We start from the raw sequence: 21,351 nt of genomic DNA on the forward strand, positions 1-21,351 counted from the left end.
TAACAGTTGATTGATGCTACACACTCTTGTTTAAATATAATGAAGTATTCTTCGTATTACTGACAATTCAAAAATGATATGTATTTCTACTACATCATCATTTAAACAACTAAATCAATTCTTCATAATTAGGTATTCAACCACAATCACTTCTGTCGTACAGAATATAATAATATTGATCTTTTATTGATATTAATTATCACTATCACAGTTTATTTTGTCACTATAAAAAAAGCTACATTTCCCAGACCAGCTGCTTTCATATTTGTGTACCATATCAAATTAGTAATTCTGCATCATTCATATAACTTGTAACTATAACAAAGGCTTGACTCAGCTATTAATATGAATTGGTTATGAGAATATAATTAAAATTATGTTATATTATTCTAACTCAGGCCAAGTGGCACCATAGTAGGGGAAGTGAAGGAGGTAAAGCAAACCCTCAATCAAATGAGTCATGTGATATAATTAGGTTTTACATTTTACTAAATGATGTAGCAAAACTATCCCTTGGTAACATTCATCGTTATTTAAACTTCAAATTGTACCAAAAGTTGTATCATTTGCTTTAAGTGAGAAGGCATTAAATTGTTATTTACAATAACTTTGCAGTTATTTATTGTGTTAGCCATTACTAACCTTTTAAGTATTTACTCGCTATTCATTTGGCAACCAGACTTGAACTAACACACAGACCTGCTAAGTTTCATGAATTTTTTGGTCATTTCAGACGAAGATGAAAGAGCCTTCAGTAAGATGAGAGTAGTTAAAAAGACTGACTCGTTACAATGGATGATAGACTGAACTACTTGTTAATTATGGTTTATGAACAGCACATCAACTCAAATATCGTAAATATATTGGAAGAGATGTATAACCTTCTAGATATCTATACCCACATGCCACCACTTTTTTAGTGTAAAAGCTCACTAGTTCAGACCAATGTTACCTCTAACATTTTCAATCCATGTGCTAAATGAATTTTTTCATGTGCACCAGTATCAAGGCAATGTGCAGGTGTATGATACCAGGTTTTTTTTAAAAGGTATGTGTCTGTGTTTTTAGACAATCGACCTCATTGGATGATTAGGCTGCTTTGCAATGCTACGTGTTGGTTATTTGGGTTTTAGGCCTATTGACTGCCAGGGTCAATAAGACCATTAATGTGTTGAGACTCCTCACCATTACCGAGGATGTGCGAGGCTGGAATAATGAGGTGCATGGCACTTCTTGATTGGTTGTTGTGCAGTCGCACAGCTTAGAGGGAACAGTAGTTGTGACTAGATCATAAAGTAGTTGTGTTGCCACTGAATAGGCCTACCTTTCTTAATGGCACTTTGATTAGTGAAACATGTCTTTTAGACCCATTATCACACATCCTATTTATTACAGCTCTCAAACATGAATGTATGAAGTAAGAATGACTTAAAACTGAAAGAGGCATTTTTTTTTGTGCCATTATTTATATGTCCGTCAGTTCAAAAGCAGAGTCTTATTACCTTGAATACAGGCTTTCCTCTGGAACCTCAGGAACAATTAGTTGAAATGTTTCTTTTATGTCACTGAACTTATCTTCAAAACCAGAATTATCCATTAAGGACATCTCGGTAGCTCTGTTAACACAATTATTGTGTCGTAATCGGTTATACCACTCTTCTATAAGTGGAAAATTTTTCCTGACGTTTTCAGTCTTCAGTAAATTCTATGAAAATAAATAATCACTAGTTCAAGTCATCACAAACTTAAGAACACATTTAGTATAAAAACATTTTCAAAACATTAAAAAAAAAGGCCTAAGATTAATTTTTAAATATATTTATCTTAATATATTTAATTAAAGATTTTGGGAAAATATAACAATGTTAAAAACATTTTTATTGTGAATACTATAGATAATCTTCAATATTTTATTACAGGATGTAGTATCTTGCTGGCAAAGTTTGATCTATTGATAGTTTGTGTGAAATTACATCAAAATAGTACTGATAATATTTAATGAATCCTGGCCCTATATGGGCTTCTAGTAAGAAGAATAAAAGATTTCAACCTTATGTTTCACACGCTACTTCTAACAAGTCTTTCACTCAATAATAGAGCTAATAAAGTCACACAAGCAACCACTTTACACTCTTATAATAAAGAGAGGTGTAATATATTCTGGTGAACCCTTTCTTTCTAAATTCATTCGTTTTCTAGCAGATTAATATTAAACACATACAAATAAATGAATGACTAGCAAGTAAAAAATGTATAAATTTAGCATACAGATATTTACAAAAATCACTTAAATCTATTACTCTGAAAAAGCCCATAAGTTATTTTAGTTAAAAAACCACAAACATTTCCTTTTAAACAACAAGACCTAATACTTCAGATTAATCACCCTAACAATATGTATGCATACTCACCCTAATAATATGTACACAAGGAAAAAGTACCAAATCTGCCAGAGTCATGTCTATTCCTTCGGTGTAAACATGATTTAAATCCCACTCATTTTCTTCTAGATCATGTTTTTCTGTAATTCTCTTATCATTGGTGGAAAGTTTTTTTTTTTCGAGCAGAGTAAGTGATTTTCGTTTTTCATTGATCTGACAGTTTTGAATAAATGATGAAGTAAAATGTTCTGTTTCTTCTTTCTCTGCTTTAGCATTTCTAAGTATATCTTGTTTTCGTTTTCTGATGTTATGAGTTTTAACTGGCTTTCTGAAATGAGTTTCTAATCTCACAAGCTCCACAGGAAGTACTAACAATGAAGATCCACCAAGTCGAGATTTACTTGAGAAAACAAACAACAAAACAAGTAATTTCAATTAAACTTCAAACTATTAATATATAAAACATCACAGCATTGATAACGTTTTTGTTATGCATGAGAATTTTACTTTATATGCATAAACTTAAGAAGTCAATATCTGTGAAAAACAGTTCATGAAGACCCATGTGTATCGATTTTCAAAACCAGAAATAACAGGTTTTAACATTTTCAAAGAACATAATAAAGACTTAATAACAATAATAATGTTTTACACAATCAAATTACAATAACAAAATATGCCTGGTATTCATAAAGTCATATTACACTACAGATTTATTTGCTTTCTTCTTTCCCAGTCCATTACGGATTTCATCCAAGAAATGTGAAAACAGTATTTCAGATCTATATTTTGTTTTCCACAAATTACTGCTAAGAGACCATCCATCTAAAACCAAAACTCATTAGCTTGGCTAGAAGATTAGAGATAAATGTATAACTGAGGGATTTAAAAAAGAAATAATATTAGGCCTATGGCTAAAAATGTCTTGCCAACTTTAAATATTTATAACTACATTTAAAGATCTAATATTTTTCTATAAAATCAAACACTTTAAATATTTTAAAATTAAACATTTACATCAATCAAAAACATTCTAGAAGGATTTCATATATCTTTAGTTTTCAAAAACAAATATGTAATTTTTAGGACTATTAGAAAAGTCATTATAACATTTTTTTAATCTTCAAGTTAACACCCATAATTTATAAATACAGGAATATTACTGCTGTTCAATTATAAGTTAGTTGTAGCATATGACTGATGCAGTCCTTTTTGTTACTGTTTACTAAAACTATACTTGTATTTTAGGTTGTAAGCAGCTGAGAGAGATACAAAGTAATTATGAATACTACTCAAACTTAAACAAAATCAAATTACAGAGGCAAAAAAGAATATTTAATGAAGTATTTATGACTCTTTACACCAATGAACAAATCTGCTTAAATAACTGTAAGATTAACAATAACAACAATGAAGTAATAGACATGTTAGCACTCAAATACCTATTACTGTTTATTGCCAATACCGATAACCAAGTATATGTAGACAGTGTTTTTTTTGTTAAAAAAAAAATCCATTATTCATAGATATATATCAATCCTTGATCCAATAGAAATTCTGTGCTTGTAAGTTTTCGCTGTAAGCCCTCATATGCACATTGCTCTTTTTGTCTCTTGTTGAATCATGCTTCTCTTCTTTGAAATGTTGAACTAATGCTTCATAGTTTCCCAAACAGCTGAAACTGACCAAAAACTACATACCACCCATCAAGTGCTTAAAATTTGGCAAATTTTTAAAAGTTGTATCTCCAGCAAGTTTGTGCACACTTTCAGTTCTCTGCTATTTTTAGGCGTCATGTGATACAAGACATACAGTTTATCAATACATGCTTTAAATCTGTTGAACTCCGAGTCTGATTTTACAGTGTCACCGACTGACAGTTCTAACGTATGATTAGCAAAGTGCCACACAATTAAAGAAGGAAATTTTTCTTTCATCCGTTTCTTAACTTCACTTGTACTTTTCAGGTAGTGTTCATTCATTCCATAAGGTTGAAGACAATCGAGTAAAAAATCAAAAATTCCTTTTACAGTAACATTTTTGCAGGAAGTGCAATTGGTTGAATATTAGAAATAAGACACTTGGCTGTACACCTTGCCATAAAATTGGAACTTTTGAAGTGGAAACGAAGACAGGAATGAAAGTTTCTAAAGAATGGGTCAACAATGAAATAACTTCTTTTGGTGAAAGTCAACAGCAGCAGCTTCTGTCTTTGCAAAAAAAAAACAACTTTTTGATCCCAAGAAAGGTGTGGAACATAAAGCTATGGTAAAATTATTGGCTGAAGCTGAGAGAGACAATTGAAAATGTGTGTTTGAAAATATTAACTCCCAAAAAAGTGATTAACACAAGAATTTTTTGCACAGAATATAAGATAGCGAAAGAAACCAATCATTTTATAATTTTGAATCTGAAATAGATTTACAAGAACTAAATGGAATTGACATGGGTCATATCCTCCATTCAACGAATGCATGTATTAACATCGTGAATCACATTACTGATGAAATGAAAAAAATACTAATTAATGTAGTTACTAAATCAAAAAGTAGAATTTCATTGATAATCGACGAGTCAACTTCTTTGAGTAAAAAAATCTACCTTGATAGTGTACGTACAAATCTTTATTCCAGATAATGGAATGAACTCACTGGTAAATTTATTTTTAGACATCATCAAACTTGCAAATCATTTTTTTTTATTGACAGTTCAGCAGCTAGGCCAGTCATTGTCAGTTAGCTCGTGGACACCAGATGGACCAGGAACAGAAACTGTCACTAATGCCGTTAATTCCTGTTCTTGGGTCACTTCCTCACTTATTCTAGCTTTCTTATTCACAGAAGGTGAAAATAAACTTGTAATTCATTTCATTGCAATGGGTCCTTGTGCAATGGCCAGGCACATTATAAAAGTCTTGATATCCTTGGCCAGGTTAGGTTAGGCTTATGTTAGGTTATCAAATGAAAGACATTTCAAAAAAATTATGCAGTTGATCGTTCCTATTGATTAATTAATTAATTCTACATTTTTATTAATAAATCTTACAATAAAAGAAAGTAAGTCTTGTTTGTCACAGTTTGGTGTCGTGTCTATGCAGATGGAATATTACTTAATGTAACAAAAGAGCTTCACAAACAATCTCAGCACCTTTGAAGTGAAGGTAGGATGTAACCAGGGTATTCACTCAGATTTGAAGATGAAACTGCAAGAGCGATATTGGCAATATTCCAAAAATAAAAATTTTCAAACTAGGTCCCAAAACTGTATTTGTGTGTGAGATAGAGAGGGGAGAGTGACCTTCCCTGACCATGATCTGATGCCACTACAAAGCAATGAAAGTAGATATAAAACTTACTGGTCATCAGTTCTGATTCATCAGAGTAAAAGATCAGTTCGACACCAAACATTATTACTTTTATTCTCTATAACTTGATTTCATTAAACATTCTTTTTCTGAAAGAAATTATTAATTCTTTTAAAATTAATTAAACAACATGAGAATAAAAATTCACCCTAAACATTGGAATATTATAAAATTAATCAATTACAACATTTATTTGACTAATATTGGTTTGACTAGTATTTAAAAAAAAGTTATAAGGGTTCCTCTTGACTAAATAATATATTGATTTTTTTAATGAGAGTAAAAACATTAAAAACAATTGATGACTATTTAAGAATGAGAAATAAGAAAGTTCTAAAAGTAACAAGAAACTAATACTTACTATTTTATTACCTAGTATATTATTGTGTAATTAAGTTACACAATTAAAAAAACTTGTATTGAAGAGAATATTGTACAGACTACACATTTCATAAATGTCTTTTAAGTAGCCAAAAACCAGACTACAAAGTTATGTTTGCATGCATAAAACCAATTCTGAAAGTTCAATAAAAATTAGATAAAAAACATCTTTGTAATAAAAAAATAAAAGACACTTTCAAGTTAAAAATTTCAAATAAAATTTAAGTATAAATTCTAACTCTGATTTCTTGGTTAGTATCAATGTGTACAATGAAGTTTCCACAACAAACTTTAGGCTAAAAGAATATATTAGAAATACAAAAACATATGTATGAAAAAACTTTATAGAGTGAAACATTGATGCTGATGAATAAAAAAAATATTCTGTTGTTCCTTCTTCCTCAACAGCCAGTTCATTAAAGTTTTGTTCTGTTACATTATCTTTAACTTCACTATTTATTTCTGATACACTATTGACTACTTTAGTTTCTCTTTCTTTACTTTTTTCTATTAACTTTTTATATCCCTAACAATTATCAAGTAATTCAAGCTAAGCTTATTTTGTTATAAGTTTATTTCTTTACACAATTTACATAAAAATATACATTTCTGTATCTTATTTTGGAAAATATTTTAACACTTACAGGAAGTCTTTCAGAAAATTATTTGTCGCAAATGGAAATTCCACTTCACAGAACTTTGTCCACACTGAAGTCTTAAAAATATTAAACATATTTAAATTAGCATCTTCTTAAATCAAAAATGTATTTTCAATAATACTTACCTCCTGTAACACTACAGCCATCACTTGAATGCTAGGGTTTCTTTACCTTTGGCGGAACTATGACCCCCTGTAGGAGCCGAGAAAGTTGAAAAGCCAATGATGACAGGGATGACGGACAACACACCAACCAAAAGACTGAAGCTGACAATCTAACCAAGATGGATGTTAACAATGGTTCCAACTTGTCAACAAATTGATGTGAAAATCACTGAGAGGTTTTTGAAAAAAAGCGTAGAGATGATAAATATCTTAGCATCATAGTTATGGTCAGACAAACCCTAGAAAATTGTGATCTATTCAGGTTGACTACAGACTCCATTCTGGAATCCCACATTTACAGGAGTGGGTCTATTTATTGAGGGTCTAAATATGCTTCCATTTGGCAGCAGTAGGTTAAAGCATGTTGCTCTGATAAATGTAGAGGACAAGGCATAGCTGTCCCTTCAAGTATCTGAACAGTAAACCTCTCTGCAGGAATCAGGGGATGAAGGGAAAACTAAATACTCACCCTGAGACCTTTCTTCCGTCAAGGAAGGTGCAGACTCAAAGGTAACCAGGGAAAGACCCAAAACATCACACGCTCAATGTACCAACTGAAGAAAAGGAGCCAGAAGCGGCTGATCCAAATTTGCCGCATAAGAAGCTGTCAGAGTAAAGGAAGGTGCTGGAAAAAGCAAATCTAAATTCTCTCCAGAATGTCCAGGATTGCCCACAAGTGCAGCCTCAGATCCCCCCGAGAGGAACACCACCAGACCAAATGTAAAGAAAGCCCTGATTTGCCTCAGTGCCAGATACGTTAATCTGGGAATTCATGCCGTAAATCGTCTTGCCAAACAAATACTTTTTTTTCTTTTTACACAATCAAATAGGTAATACGAAGAATGCTTTGTTGAGAAAAAGTGACAATGTCATAATCTGAAAGAGGTGCTTATATACAGTACCAAGATAGAGGGCACACTGATGTAGATACAGAGTGTCACGAGACAGATATCTCTAAGGGCAATTAAGTGGGGAATAAAAGAATGAAAGAAGCAAGAAAAAATCAGACTAATACTTAGATGGGCAAAGGAAGAAACTCTACCAGGTGAGTAATAGCTGTAGTGTGAGGGGAGGTGAGTATTATTGGAAACATAAGTTTACAGGTTCAAGCAAAAAATTAAATATAGCAATAAAACCAGATAAAGGAAATAATATAAACATTTTATATACAATTGACTCTACTAATGCAGTAAAGGAAATCCTAAGTAATCAAAATACATTTGCAACTCTGAAGACAAATTAAAAGCATACTTACTAAAATAATAAGAACAATTACTGATCAAAGATGAATATCATTAAATAAAGGCCCTCAGATTTTCAACTGAGTATTGTGTATGGAGGAGTTCCCACCACATATTTCAAAAACTCATAAATTTTGCTACCAAGGAATCCCTTTTGCAAGTTGATAAGTTTCTGTATGATCATGTATATGGTGTAGGTATGGGTTCAAAACTAGCACCCCTCCCATTGCTGCCCAACTTGTTTTCGTACTACCATAAAAAGCATTAAATTGATGAATGTCCTTCAATACACTAACAAAAGATTAGTAAAAAATTTTATTTTAAAAAGGGGGGAATAGAGATCGTCAAAAAATTACAGAAATAAGTTCAATCAAAATGCAAAGATTATATTTTGAAGTCTACAACTAGGGACTCACAGTATAGCCGTCTAGGTTTTGGCCCGATTTTGCTGTAGGCTTGTGAAATAAAAATATGAATAATAATAATATGAACAAATTGGAAAATTATGATTTTGTCTAACAATCATAAAAATCATCAATTTTTCTTATTATCAATGTTTGGGTGGTCTTAACCTTTGAAAAGTGAAAGTTTTGAGTGTTGTTTCAGGAATAAGTGCTTTTTAAGGTGGTTTTTGCCTGAATGTTCTATTAGAGTTTGAGCAAATTCCTGTGTGATCCTTATTATCATGGTTTACACTAATGTAAACGATTTGGTGTGTGGATGATACTTGCATTTTTTTTTAAATGCTGAACATGAGATAATTTTGAACTATCTCAACAGTAATCATACAAATATCAAATTAGCATAAAAAAGATCATCAAATCCCGTTCATTAATATCCCCATCCTTAACAAAAATGATAAATCTGAATGACAGCTATTTCATAAAGAAAGGCTCAATATTTTCATTTATAATACTTATAGGGAAGAATTTTTAGTTAAGAACGTTTTTTGATATTTTCTAGTTTTTTATTCAAAAATCATGTGTATTGGTTATTTTGTTATTGTATTTGTTATTGGTTATTTTATCAGTTAGTATTTTCACCAGTTTTTTTTAAATAAATATATATAAAAATTATATTATTCATGGTATTTTGAATGCTTTTGAATTCTTAAACTATCAAATGAAATGTTGATAAACAAATAAACATCTTAATTACAAATCAAATATGAAGTTTTGTTATTCAGTTTACTCATATGATGAATGAAATGTATCTTTAAGCCTAAATGTAGGCTTAATATATATAATATTATAATATATTTTTTTAATGGTTTTAAATTGAAGACATTTATATACTCATGTACTTGAATATCGGTAGTTGATGTTTATAGCTGAAAAAAAACGTGCATGCAAAAACCAAATGCTAAATAAATTAAAGTACTAACTAGAGTGAATAATAAAAAAGAATTGCACATAGAAGCAAGTTTATTTATCATTTCCCTGAAGTTAAATGAGCAAAAGTGTTCTTAAGTGTTCATTGTTTGTGTGGTTTATTCGGAATTTCGCGCAAAGCTACACGAGGGCTATCTGCACTAGCCGTCCCTAATTTAGCAATGTAAGACTAGAGGGAAGTCAGCTAGTCATCACCACTCACCGCCAACTCTTGGGCTACTCTTTTACCAACGAATAGTGGGATTGACCATCGCATTATAGCCCCCCCCGGTTGAAAGGGCGAGCATGTTTGATGGGACAGGAATTCGAACCCGCGACCTGCAGATTGTGAGTCGAGCGCCCTAACCACCTGGCCAGCATCTTAAAGCGTGAAGATTATGCTAAATTACAGTGGCACAATGCATTTCTTAGTACTGAACTCCAGCTATTATGACATTTCAGTTCAGTTAAATAATGATTGCATAATCTTGCCATACTCTTGACTACTACACAACTAATTTACAGCAATTACTGGAAGTACATGAAAAATTCAAATATGAATGCTGATATAACAAAATGTTCTTAAAAATGTTAAATTTCATCAGTGCTGTCATGAATATTTCTAGAAAAAGGTTATGTTTTGCATATTTTACTTAAGAATTAAAGTAGGCTAAAATCAAGTAACAATGCTTCTAGATCACTAATGAGTTATTTTTTTTACACAAAATGAGAATGACCGACTTTAAGACAGAAACATTAAGCAAGAAATGAAAATGCTTCAAAATTCTATAAAATAAACTACAAACACAATAGCATATGGTGTATTATATTTATAAAATATATATAGCAAGTCTATCTCATTAAATTTTAAAATAAAGGTAAAGTATTACAAGAAAATTAGTTTTTTCTTAAAAGAAACATTCAATTTTTTAAACATCTATCTTAGGGAAAATTAGGTAATTTTATTTCCCTTGCCTAGCATACAATCTACTAATTACCAAAATATCTTTACTTCTAAAACACAGCTTCAAATAGGTAAATTAGAAACATTTCTATTACAATGATGTTTCATCTCTACAAAGTGGCAATCACTGCTGCTACTCATACTGGTTTTATAAATTAATATGAATCAATTTTACCATTCATCATCATAGAACTTCACCAGGGCTTGTCAATACAAATATAATGGTGTCTGGCATTTTATTCATAGAAGTATTATTGTTCTTAATTTTTAAGGCTTCTAATATTTTTCTTTCATTTATAAAACAATTACGATCACGAAATTATTGACTATTTTATATTTGTGTTCATATACTACAGGTGTCAACGGTAGCCCTGTGGTACAGTTTCCATTGCAAAAACTCCAATCATAAGGTTTTTATGTCCAAAGCACACCACTCCACCCTTTTGGCTTCCATAATTCATCAAGTATGCAAGCATATTACTTTTCCAACATCTGTTTCAACAGTGTGATAGCACAGAAATCTATAAGTGTAGAATCTAGTGACTTGACCAGTATGTCTTCATATAGAATAGCATAAATATAAATTTTTCATTCTCCAGCTGTTGATGTTGAATGGATATGTCATGGTAGCAACTTGTGCACAGATTATTTGTGTCAATTCTTCAAATGGAGATTCTTTTTAATTATGTTGTGTACTGTTGCTTGGGTCATGTGGACAGCTTCTGTCAATGACCTTTGAGTTTGTGGATTCTCACCTGTTACAAGATGCCACACTTTGCTTATCACAATTTGGGTTGGACTTGTTGCAAGTCTTTTTCTGGATGGCCCTAGACCATGAATTGATCCATATTCCTTGTGTTCTAATGCCATTAACCCTCTTGCTGCAGGCAGGTCAAAGTGTATATGTCTTAACTTTTTAGTTACATTCAAAACTTAATTAAACTACTTTATCATCATTTTATACAAATAAACTTGGCATCAAAATGTAGTTCATAAATCAAATTTTAATATTATATAAATTTCAAGTTCTTAATTTTATAAGAAAATATTTTACAAACCCTCAGACTCTCTTAGTATGAGAATTGTGGCATTTGCTTTCTAGGTCTTTTATAATTTATTTACCATCCTTTCAAGAAGTAGGAAATATAATTATATTTCTTGTTTTTTATATGCATTCATTTCTAATTTTTTTATTATAAAAGTAACTAAAATGTTCACTTAAATATTGCGTTAAATAAAGTTAGACTGGGTGAGATAATGAAAAATATAATAATATGGATCAAAGGGCAATAAAACAATAAATATTTGTGGACTGTTATGAGCTTTAGGGTATTTAAGATAAACAGTTGTGGTTTCCTGTTACAATTTGCAGTCATTATAGAAATAAAAAGGGGTAATCTAGATTTACTTCACAATATTTATGGTGGTTATGAGATGAGTCAAATTGATTGAATGACCCCATATGCAGTTAGGGTAGAGAAAATAAAATCTATAGTTTTCCAGAAAAGAAGAAAGGTTTGATACTTATTTAGGAGGTTTTAGAGATTATGTAAGTGAAATTTGAAAATTTTCTGATGAAGAAAAGTATTTTTAATCTTAACAAGAAAACTTCTCTAACTCAGAGCTGTCAACACTGACCCCATATATTCACAAAAAAGTTTTAGTAAAAATAATTAGAATTTTTATTTTATTTTTGTCTACAAAAGACTTGTAATGTTTACTAAAAGGTTGAAAAATTTCATGAAGATACACAAAACACGTTAAGAGTATATGCTTCATTACTTTATAACCTCGAGGCTTAAAAAGACAGGATATTTTTGAGTACTTTTTGGAGCACAACAAAAATCAACATGAATTAGATTTTAACAGGCCCATCATGAGCCAGTGGGGGACATTTGTGTTGAAAAATAAACAAAAAACTACCCAACTGGTTTTTTCTTAATTTGAACTGAAATTTTTTGGACATGTTTATTGGCTAAAAAAAAGAAGGCATTTCCTGCACTCTTTTAGCATTGGGGCTGTGAAAAGTGATTTGACGTGGTAAGGTCAGCACATCAAGAGCTTAACGGCCAAGCACGCGAAGCATGGAAGTCTCTAAATGACATGCAGAAGCATTCCGGAACTGTTTAGAACAACCTTGGTAGATTATTGTACAGCAATATTATATCTGTAGCTGCTTTCAAAGTGTTCCTGTCCACTCATTCTACTGTTGACAATCGTGATGAATAGACCTTCCCTAACAATTCGCAGGTGAAATCCTTCGTATCTAAATTGAAAACTAAACATAAAAAGGTGATAGCAGAAGCATAAAAGGTTGGCAATTGCTTATCTAATGATGCTGAGAATGTGGCTTTATTGATATATACTGAATTTACTCCCAGCAGGTAGACCTTCGTACTAGCTGGTATGGAGACTTGAGGATGCTGTATTTCACTCAAACATTTATCAATTAATGAATGAAAACTTGTCTCGAAATTATCTCGAAAAGATACGTCCAAAACCACCCTCTTTGGGAATTTGTGGATTGAACTTACTTTTAATATTCAACAAATTGTAGCATAAAGACAGCCCTTGGACGTGTTAACAGTTTAAATATTTTAGGAAAGAAGGCCCTTAAATAAAAGAAAAATATCAGAAGCTTTATATTAGGAATAAAGATCCTAGTATAAACAAAAATGCCAGGCATGCCACTATACTTGTACTACTGAATTTTGAACAAGTTCTATGAATGCTCAGTTTGTTTCACTATTATGAATGTAACAGTTTCTTTTCTTTTATACAGATAAAATGTTATCAAAATAAAAATATGACTGTGATCTTATCCTTTTCCAATAAATCATTATTTTTATAATATAATCATATTGCAGTTTATGTTTAGAGTAAAAATTAAAGATTTTTTATTAATTAATACTTTAGATTTTTAAAGGGTTTACAATTACTTACCTCTGAGCAAGACATAAGACAACCACTTCTGAAACCCTAATAAGATACATGCATATTAGGTTTTTGATCTTGGAAAAAATATGTAGAACTGTTGAATGAGAAACATTACGCTACAAATTTTCAAAAGAGAATGCAGTTAATATATATTTGTATTATCAGGTTGCACTTTAAAAACAATCTAGAAAATTATATTTCAAGAAATCCAACAACATATATCTTATTAACAATAACAAAACTGAATACAATTTTCGTTTCTTTACTTTCCTTTGTTTTAAGTAAATGAACCACGAACAAGTAAAAATAATCTAAGAATGCAGAAGTAAAAAGTTTAAACAATAGCTGTTTATTATAAAACTCTGAAATATTTTTATAGCATAATTACAAAATCTGAAATTAATTTTGGATCTGTTTTAACCAGATTAGAGCAATTAAAAGAAAAATTGAAATATAGAAAAAAATTTATGTACAACAACGAAAGACTTAATGATTTTAATACAGAATAGACAACTACCATATTTATTTGACAGAATTAGACAATAATCTTATGTCCCACTCTGAGTATCAAAAATTACTTTTCTTAGCTGTAGGTTTGTACAGCAAGGCCTAACGAAGTCCAAAGAAAAGCTTAAGTTATGAAATATACATATGAAGTCAGTCACACTCACATATCATTGTTATTATTATTATCACACACTCATATATCATTAAAAAATGATCAATATTCTCAAGAAAATAAAATGAAGCAAATAAAAAATATGTAGTTCATATCTTGTGTGAATAAGAATTTACTAACATTTAATAATAAACATATAAATATACTACTGTGCATAAATTAGAGACCACTATTCAGTCTTCTGAGAAAAGGTGTTCTGGGGTTGAAATATAGTTATCTAAAAACAATTATTTAGTTAATTTAAACACCTCCCATATCATGTACTTGGTTTAAATAAATAATAAATAGCATTCTACAAATTTCTAAATTTTATATTGTAAAAGCAAAAAAAATTTTCCTTTAATGTTAGAGTTATTATTTTCTACTGTAAAAAAAAAGATGAAATTTTTCTTTAGTCTGTGACTCCAATGTGACTGTTCTACTTTCAAATATGAAATGTGGGTCCAAGATACACAGTGTCTGATGAAATAAAATGTAGTGTAACAGCTTTATATAGAAAACATTTGTGGAGGAAAGGCTACATACAGAAGAGTCTTAAGTTTATCAAAATCACCCAAAAATTGGCTGAATTCTACATTGAGAAGAGTACTTTGGTCTGATGAGTCAAAGTCCAAGATCTGTGGAACCAGAACGTCTGCTGTAGAAGTGGTAAGAGATTAAAGGAAAATTGTCTACAGCCTTTGGTGGATTGTTTGTTTGTTTTAGAATTATTTTACCAACGAATAGTGGGATTGACCATCACATTACAATGCCCCCCCATTGGCTGAAAGGGCGAGCATGTTTGGTGTGACAGGGATTCGAGCCTGCGACCCTCAGATTGCGAGTCGAGTGCCTTAACCACCTGGCCATGCCGGGCACCTTTGGTGGAAGTAGCAAACAAGTCTGCTTAGCCACAATTGGATTTGCTGATCCATACTGATATAAGCAAATATTCATTCAGGATGTTGTTTAGTGGAAAAGTGAGAATAATGTAAATACACAATGAATGGAGTAAAATAGTATCTTGGTTAAAAAAAAACAAATGGAACTCTACATGCTTAGTGCTCCAGAACGTAAATTGTTGTGTGAGAAAAACAGCAGAGGCTGCCAAAACCAAAGAAGTATTGGTTTGGTTTGTTTTGAATTTTGTGCAAAGCTACATAAGGGCTGTCTGCACTAGTCATTCCTGATTTAGCAGTGAAAAACTAGAGGAAAGACAGCTAGTCATCACCACCCACCACTAACTCTTGGGCTACTCTTTTACCAATGAATAGTGGGATTGACTGTCACATTATAATGCCCACATAGCTGAAAGGGCAAGCATGTTTGATGGGACAGGGATTGCGAGTCAAGCACCCTAACAACATTGTGGGCCAAAACCAAAGAAGGAACTGAGCATCTCCTAAAGCTTGAGTAAAACATTACTCATCGAGATTTCAGGCAGTGCTTTTAGCTAAGTGTGCTCACAAAGAAGTATTAAAGAAATAAATTCTAAACTTGCTTTACATGTTTATTTTACCTTCAAATACCTGCACTAAAAGAAACTTAGGATGTTTTGAAATGAACATACTTTGTGATTTTTTAGTAGTATCTAATGTTTGTATAGTACTGCATATAGAACTTTATTCAAACCCATTGTACCATGCAGAAAATTCTTTAATCAAACAGGTTAGTGTTTATAAAACTAAATTTTAAAACAAATTCTTTAGGATGTTCAATACATACCAAAAGCTCTTTACAGATACTTGATCTTTCAATTTTTAATTGAGTTTTTAAAGACCATCGTAATACAGCACACAATCCTGATATACAAGTCCTTGAACCAGCTGACCAAATAGCAGGAAGCTGACAATTCTGTATCTGTTAAAAAAAATTAAATTGCTCAAATATAAAGAAAAAATAAAATATATATATATAACACGTAGCATACCAGAATATCATCGACTACTAACTTTCTGTATTCTATAAATTTCTTAAGTGTGTATGTTTACACAAGAATTGTGAGTGTTTTCTTATAGCAAGGCCACATTGGGCTATCTGCTGTGTCCACCGAGGGAAAATGAACACCTGATTTTAGCGTTGTAAGTCCGAAGACTTACCGCTGTCCCACCAGGGGACCACAAGAATTGATGCAAACTTGCATTTAAGTAAATATTGATAATTAAACTGTCAAAAAGAACGCCATGCAAATTAAATTGAATATGAGATTCACAGAACTAAAGAAAAAAATTTAAGATATTAAGTTAGAATTTTCCTTCAAAGAAACAAATAAGTAAATGGAAATAAATGATAAATTTGAAAATTCTTCAACTGTTACAATTTTTTTACAAGCAGCAGTACAATTTGTTCTTTTTCTAACATAATGTTTGATGAAAAATGCGACACAATTATCTAGTAAGGATGAGAGGGCTTAGAGGCAATAAACCCATAATAATCAATTGGTTGAATGTAATCAATTAACCCATGCGTAGGTCAATGTCACAACCTTTTACAGATTTGCATTCAAAAGTTAATTAAACTACTTTATTATCAATGGAGATGAACAAACTTGCCATCAAAATGTAGATATCAAATCAAGTTTTAATATGTTTTAAGTTCCTAATTTTATAAAGAAATATTTAAAAAAATCCCCAATCCCCAATATCTAGTTTGAGAATTGTGACATTTATTTTCCAGATCTTCTCCCTTTTCCAATTTATTTATCATTCCTCTCTGAAGCACAGAATTTAACATAAATTATTTTTTATAATATAGGTATTACTAAGTCAAAGTCTAATTGTTATTGCCTTCAATCTTATTTGTTTATGGAATCATGAACTAGAAAATCAGGCCTACTTGCCACACCAACTTTTCACATCCTGTCTTTCACAAATTGCCAATAGTTCTGATGTTTTATACTATATTATTTATATCCAATAGAAAAGCAAAATTTAAATCTATGAAATGATATATTATATTATGCTGTTTTCAGTACAAAGTATTGTCTATTTCACCTTCAGTTTGAAACCTTCTCCTGTGGCATTCAGATCAAGAAATTTTAGGAATTATTTTAAAGCTTTTACGCCATAGTTAGAAAGCCAGTTATATTATGATAGTTATAGTAAATTGTTTGCTTTGTATGCATTATTATTCTATGTTCTTAGATGCATTATTTAAGTAAATCAAAATTTAGTAAACTAGTACCACTAGTATAAAAAAATTAGGCTTAAATTTCATCTGAAACTTACAGCAAAAAAACAAGAGATCAAAGACATGTACTATGTTTCTTATTTTTGTGGGTATTCGTTATTTATTAACTAACTAAATTAAGAAACTAAAATGTAAGAATTGGAGACTTATTGGGTTAGATTACATAAAATAATGAAAAAAATTATAAAAATTGTTCATGAGGTATGCTTGCAGCTTGTGCATTACACTATTCTATACAGTAACTTGAATTACATGTTCAACAAGTGATTTGCAACTTGTGTAGTGGGATTATTAGTTAGAGATGGTTCAAAGGTATGATTTATACTGTTTCATGCTTTAAACTATTTAGGATAAACAGTTGTAGTTTCCTGTTACAATATGCAGTCATTCTAGAAATAAAAGGGGTAACTTAGATTTATTTGTATTTTTATGGTGGCTACAAGGTTGTTAAAATCAACCGAGTCCATATAGAGTTAGGGTAGAGAAAATAATAGATAAAATACAAAATTTTACTGAGACTATTTAAATGAAATTTGAAAACTTTTAAATGAAGAAAAGTATTTTTATTCTTAATATGAAAATCACTTTGCACTTAGAACAGTCAACACTCTTGACTCCGTATATCTTAATACTTTAATATTTTTATACAAATACTTGACTTTTTGTGTACAAGATACTTCTATTGTCTACTGAAAGCTTGCCAAATTTCATGAAGACATAATAAAAGAAATATGAAAGTTACAGATGGTTACACGATCAGTCATATCGACCGACTCCATAAAGAAAACGTTAATGAGCCCTATGATTAATCAATTAGCAAATTCCACTAATCAGCCAGCTCTAATCATTACACAATAAAAAAAAAACGTTGGGAGTCACGACTTCAAAAGATTGTTGGTAATCTTGAATATGTTGTCTGTCAAAAACAATAAAACAGAGTGGTCCCCTCTCATGTAAATAGTGCGTGTGCCTAAGAAAAGAAAACCTTGTATATATATATATATATATATTATAATGTTTTCCATTTTTTAATGATCAGAAAAATTACTTGTTTGCCTGACTGCACTATCTTTCATGCATAAAGACTCTCTGTAGCACAACTACAGTAAAATCCTATCTCTCTAGCTAATTATAAGTAATTATCTTGGTGTTTAAACTTGACTGCAGGATACTATGAGAGATATCAGAGTAATCTGAGAATCCCACAAGGGAAATGTTATAATCAAAATAGATAAGCAACAATGTAGAATACAGCTGCAGTAGGATCTGCCACACCTAGATAAGCAACAATGTGAATACAGCTGCAGTAGTATCTGCCACACCTAGATAAGCAACAATGTGGAATACAGCTGCAGTAGGATCTGCCACACCTAGATAAGCAACAATGTGGAATACAGCTGCAGTAACATCTGCCACACCTAGATAAGCAACAATGTGGAATACAGCTGCAGTAGTATCTGCCACACCTAGATAAGCAACAATGTGGAATACAGCTGCAGTAGTATCTGCCACACCTAGATAAGCAACAATGTGCAATACAGCTGCAGTAGCATCTCCCACACCTTTGAACAAAAATTACTACATTCATGTGATCGAAGTTAGGACAAATCATCAATCCAATTTTTTTTCAACCATAACATAGAGATAATACATTTGGAGAAAAGATTTCTAGTTTAGAATAAAACAGACCTACTTGTAAAGTTGTTGGATACATAAAGTTAACATTAATGATGTTTATATTTAAACATTATCACTATTGAAATTAAAATAATTAAGTATTGAGAAGCCAACTTATCCAAGTACATTGAATAGGATAAACACAAAAATAATACTTCATAACAATCCAAGTTATCAGAACATTTTGTAATCTTCTACCATATTTACAAAACAGTGAACTTAACTAAGTTTATTGGATATGATGATTGTTTTTTGTTGAACATAATAAAAAATCTTGTGTGTAAAAGTACTTCAACTTAATATAGAACTAAACAACAAGAAACTTGTATTAAACAATCTCCAGTCACGTGACTTCTTTGTTTCAAGCTCTGTGTGTATGTGTGCATTCCTGTGTCTAGGTAAACCACTTGATAAAATCTTCTCCAAGAATTGAATATTTGTTACTTTGTTACAATTTACAAAAGAAAAGGAACTGAGAGGAACATTCACAGAGACCATAAAAAAAACAAACTCTTAAATCTATATATAGTATTATACGATAGTCTAATTCTTGCACTATCCAATCATATTTAAACTTTACAACTAGCTGTTTTGAAAGCCGTGTTTAATCAGCTAATGATCAAACCACCTGATGTTGCACCAAACAAGGTTTCAACCAAGGCCTGTACAAAAATTAAGGGAAACATCTGAAAATCAAGAAAAAGATAATATATTCTTAACAAAAAGATATTCTTGAAATAGACAGAAAAATTTAAAAAAAAACGACAAGCAGGTTGTTTTGTTTACAGGCAAAACTGTGCAGCTGTACAGAAATGGAAATATGAATGTTAACATTTTCCTTACCTGAAAAGGTATTCATCTCTTCAACAGAACAATTTGACCCCTCCTGCATCTGCCAATAAAATTTGCATGCCAGTAACACTCCCACCTAAAAATCACTTATTTAACATGAATTGCACTAGTGCATGATGACATCATCATGGTGCAAGGAGGATATGTTGCCCTCCTATTGGTGGAGGGCTATCATTAACTTTTAAAAATAGGGTTTCACGGTCACCCACTGCACTCTCTCCAATGAAAGACCTTTCCAGCAGGCATCCTGGGTCTCTGGCTCTTCCCATTGCAAATTTTCTTCCCCTTCTTCAAGTGGACCCTCGTGACTTAACAGTTTCTAGTCACTGGGATGGTGGACCTTAGAGAATTCCTCGCTGATTAAGTACAGCACAATACAGTGAGAAGTAGGACGGTGATGTAACTGTCTGTGTAGTATGGGTCACTCCTCAAACAGTTAGTGGGCCCTCCTCCTGCAGCAGGAAAATTTTGTCATCCTGCCTCTCTGCAACACCAAGAGCTCTTTTGTCTTTCCCTCTGTTTCCTTCCAGGTGAAAAGTTTACCCTAGTCGAGACAAGATACAGTCTCCCACAGGTGGGCATCTATGGAAACCCTGCAATCGGGTGTCACACTCCATGGGCTTTCGCTTCAGGCACTTTCATATAGGTTTAATATTTGCACTGGCCCCACCACCATTTCAATGTAGGATTCTAGCTATTCTGGGAGAAGAGGTGATGTATCGTTTTAGAATTTAATTTCCTTACCTAAAAATGTATTTCCAATAGATACCTCAGCTCACCTTCCTACTCCTACTTCCCAATTCTGCTGCATTTTCTTCTTGCCTCATCTAAGAATGAAGTTATTTTGAGGCAAGCACGAGTCAAAGAAGTAGGCAGTCACTTCCCTGATGCCAGCTTTATCCATAATAGTCCATGAGAGAGTTGAAAAATCTGATGTGACAAAATGTGAATGAACAATCACCTTCCCAAGTCTTGATAGAGGAGTATGTAACTAAGTAGCTGAAGTCTTAGGAATAAAGATCTGGTCTTGATATAGTGGAGTAAGTAATCAAGTAGCTGAAGACTTAGGAATAAAGACCTGGTCTTGATATAGAGGAGTAAGTAATGAAGTAGCTGAAGACTTAGGAATAAAGACCCAGACTTGATATAGAGGAGTAAGTAATCAAGTAGCTGAAGACTTAGGAATAAAGACCCAGACTTGATATAGAGGAGTGAGTATTCAAGTAGCTGAAGACTTAGGAATAAAGACCCAGACTTGATATAGAGGAGTAAGTAATCAAGTAGCTGAAGTCTTAGGAATAAAGACCCGGTCTTGATAGAGGAGTGAGTAATCAAGTAGCTGAAGTCTTAGGAATAAAGACCCAGTCTTGATAGAGGAGTAAGTAATCAAGTAGCTGAAGACTTAGGAATAAAGACCCGGTCTTGATAGAGGAGTGAGTAATCAAGTAGCTGAAGACTTAGGAATAAAGACCCGGTCTTGATAGAGGAGTGAGTAATCAAGTAGCTGAAGACTT

The 21,351-nt window shown here is 31.8% G+C and overlaps 1 protein-coding gene across 1 annotated transcript in view; it reads right to left on the reverse strand.

Annotated features, from left to right (window-relative positions):
• Positions 1–1,481: 1,481 nt before the first annotated feature.
• The window catches only part of LOC111089685 (glutathione S-transferase C-terminal domain-containing protein-like), a 27,933-nt gene continuing 8,063 nt past the window's right edge, over positions 1,482–21,351 (reverse strand). Inside the window, exons 3-7 of the mRNA XM_022402617.1 lie at positions 15,845–15,979; positions 13,468–13,503; positions 6,771–6,841; positions 2,412–2,781; positions 1,482–1,705 (exon numbers count right to left, since the gene is read on the reverse strand). Coding sequence (XP_022258325.1) covers positions 1,499–1,705; positions 2,412–2,781; positions 6,771–6,841; positions 13,468–13,503; positions 15,845–15,979 — 819 coding nt within the window. The 3' untranslated portion in view covers positions 1,482–1,498. The remainder of the gene's footprint in view (positions 1,706–2,411; positions 2,782–6,770; positions 6,842–13,467; positions 13,504–15,844; positions 15,980–21,351) is intronic.

This window comes from Limulus polyphemus, unplaced genomic scaffold (genome assembly GCF_000517525.1).
Source record: "Limulus polyphemus unplaced genomic scaffold, Limulus_polyphemus-2.1.2 Scaffold7029, whole genome shotgun sequence".
NCBI lineage: Eukaryota > Metazoa > Arthropoda > Merostomata > Xiphosura > Limulidae > Limulus > Limulus polyphemus.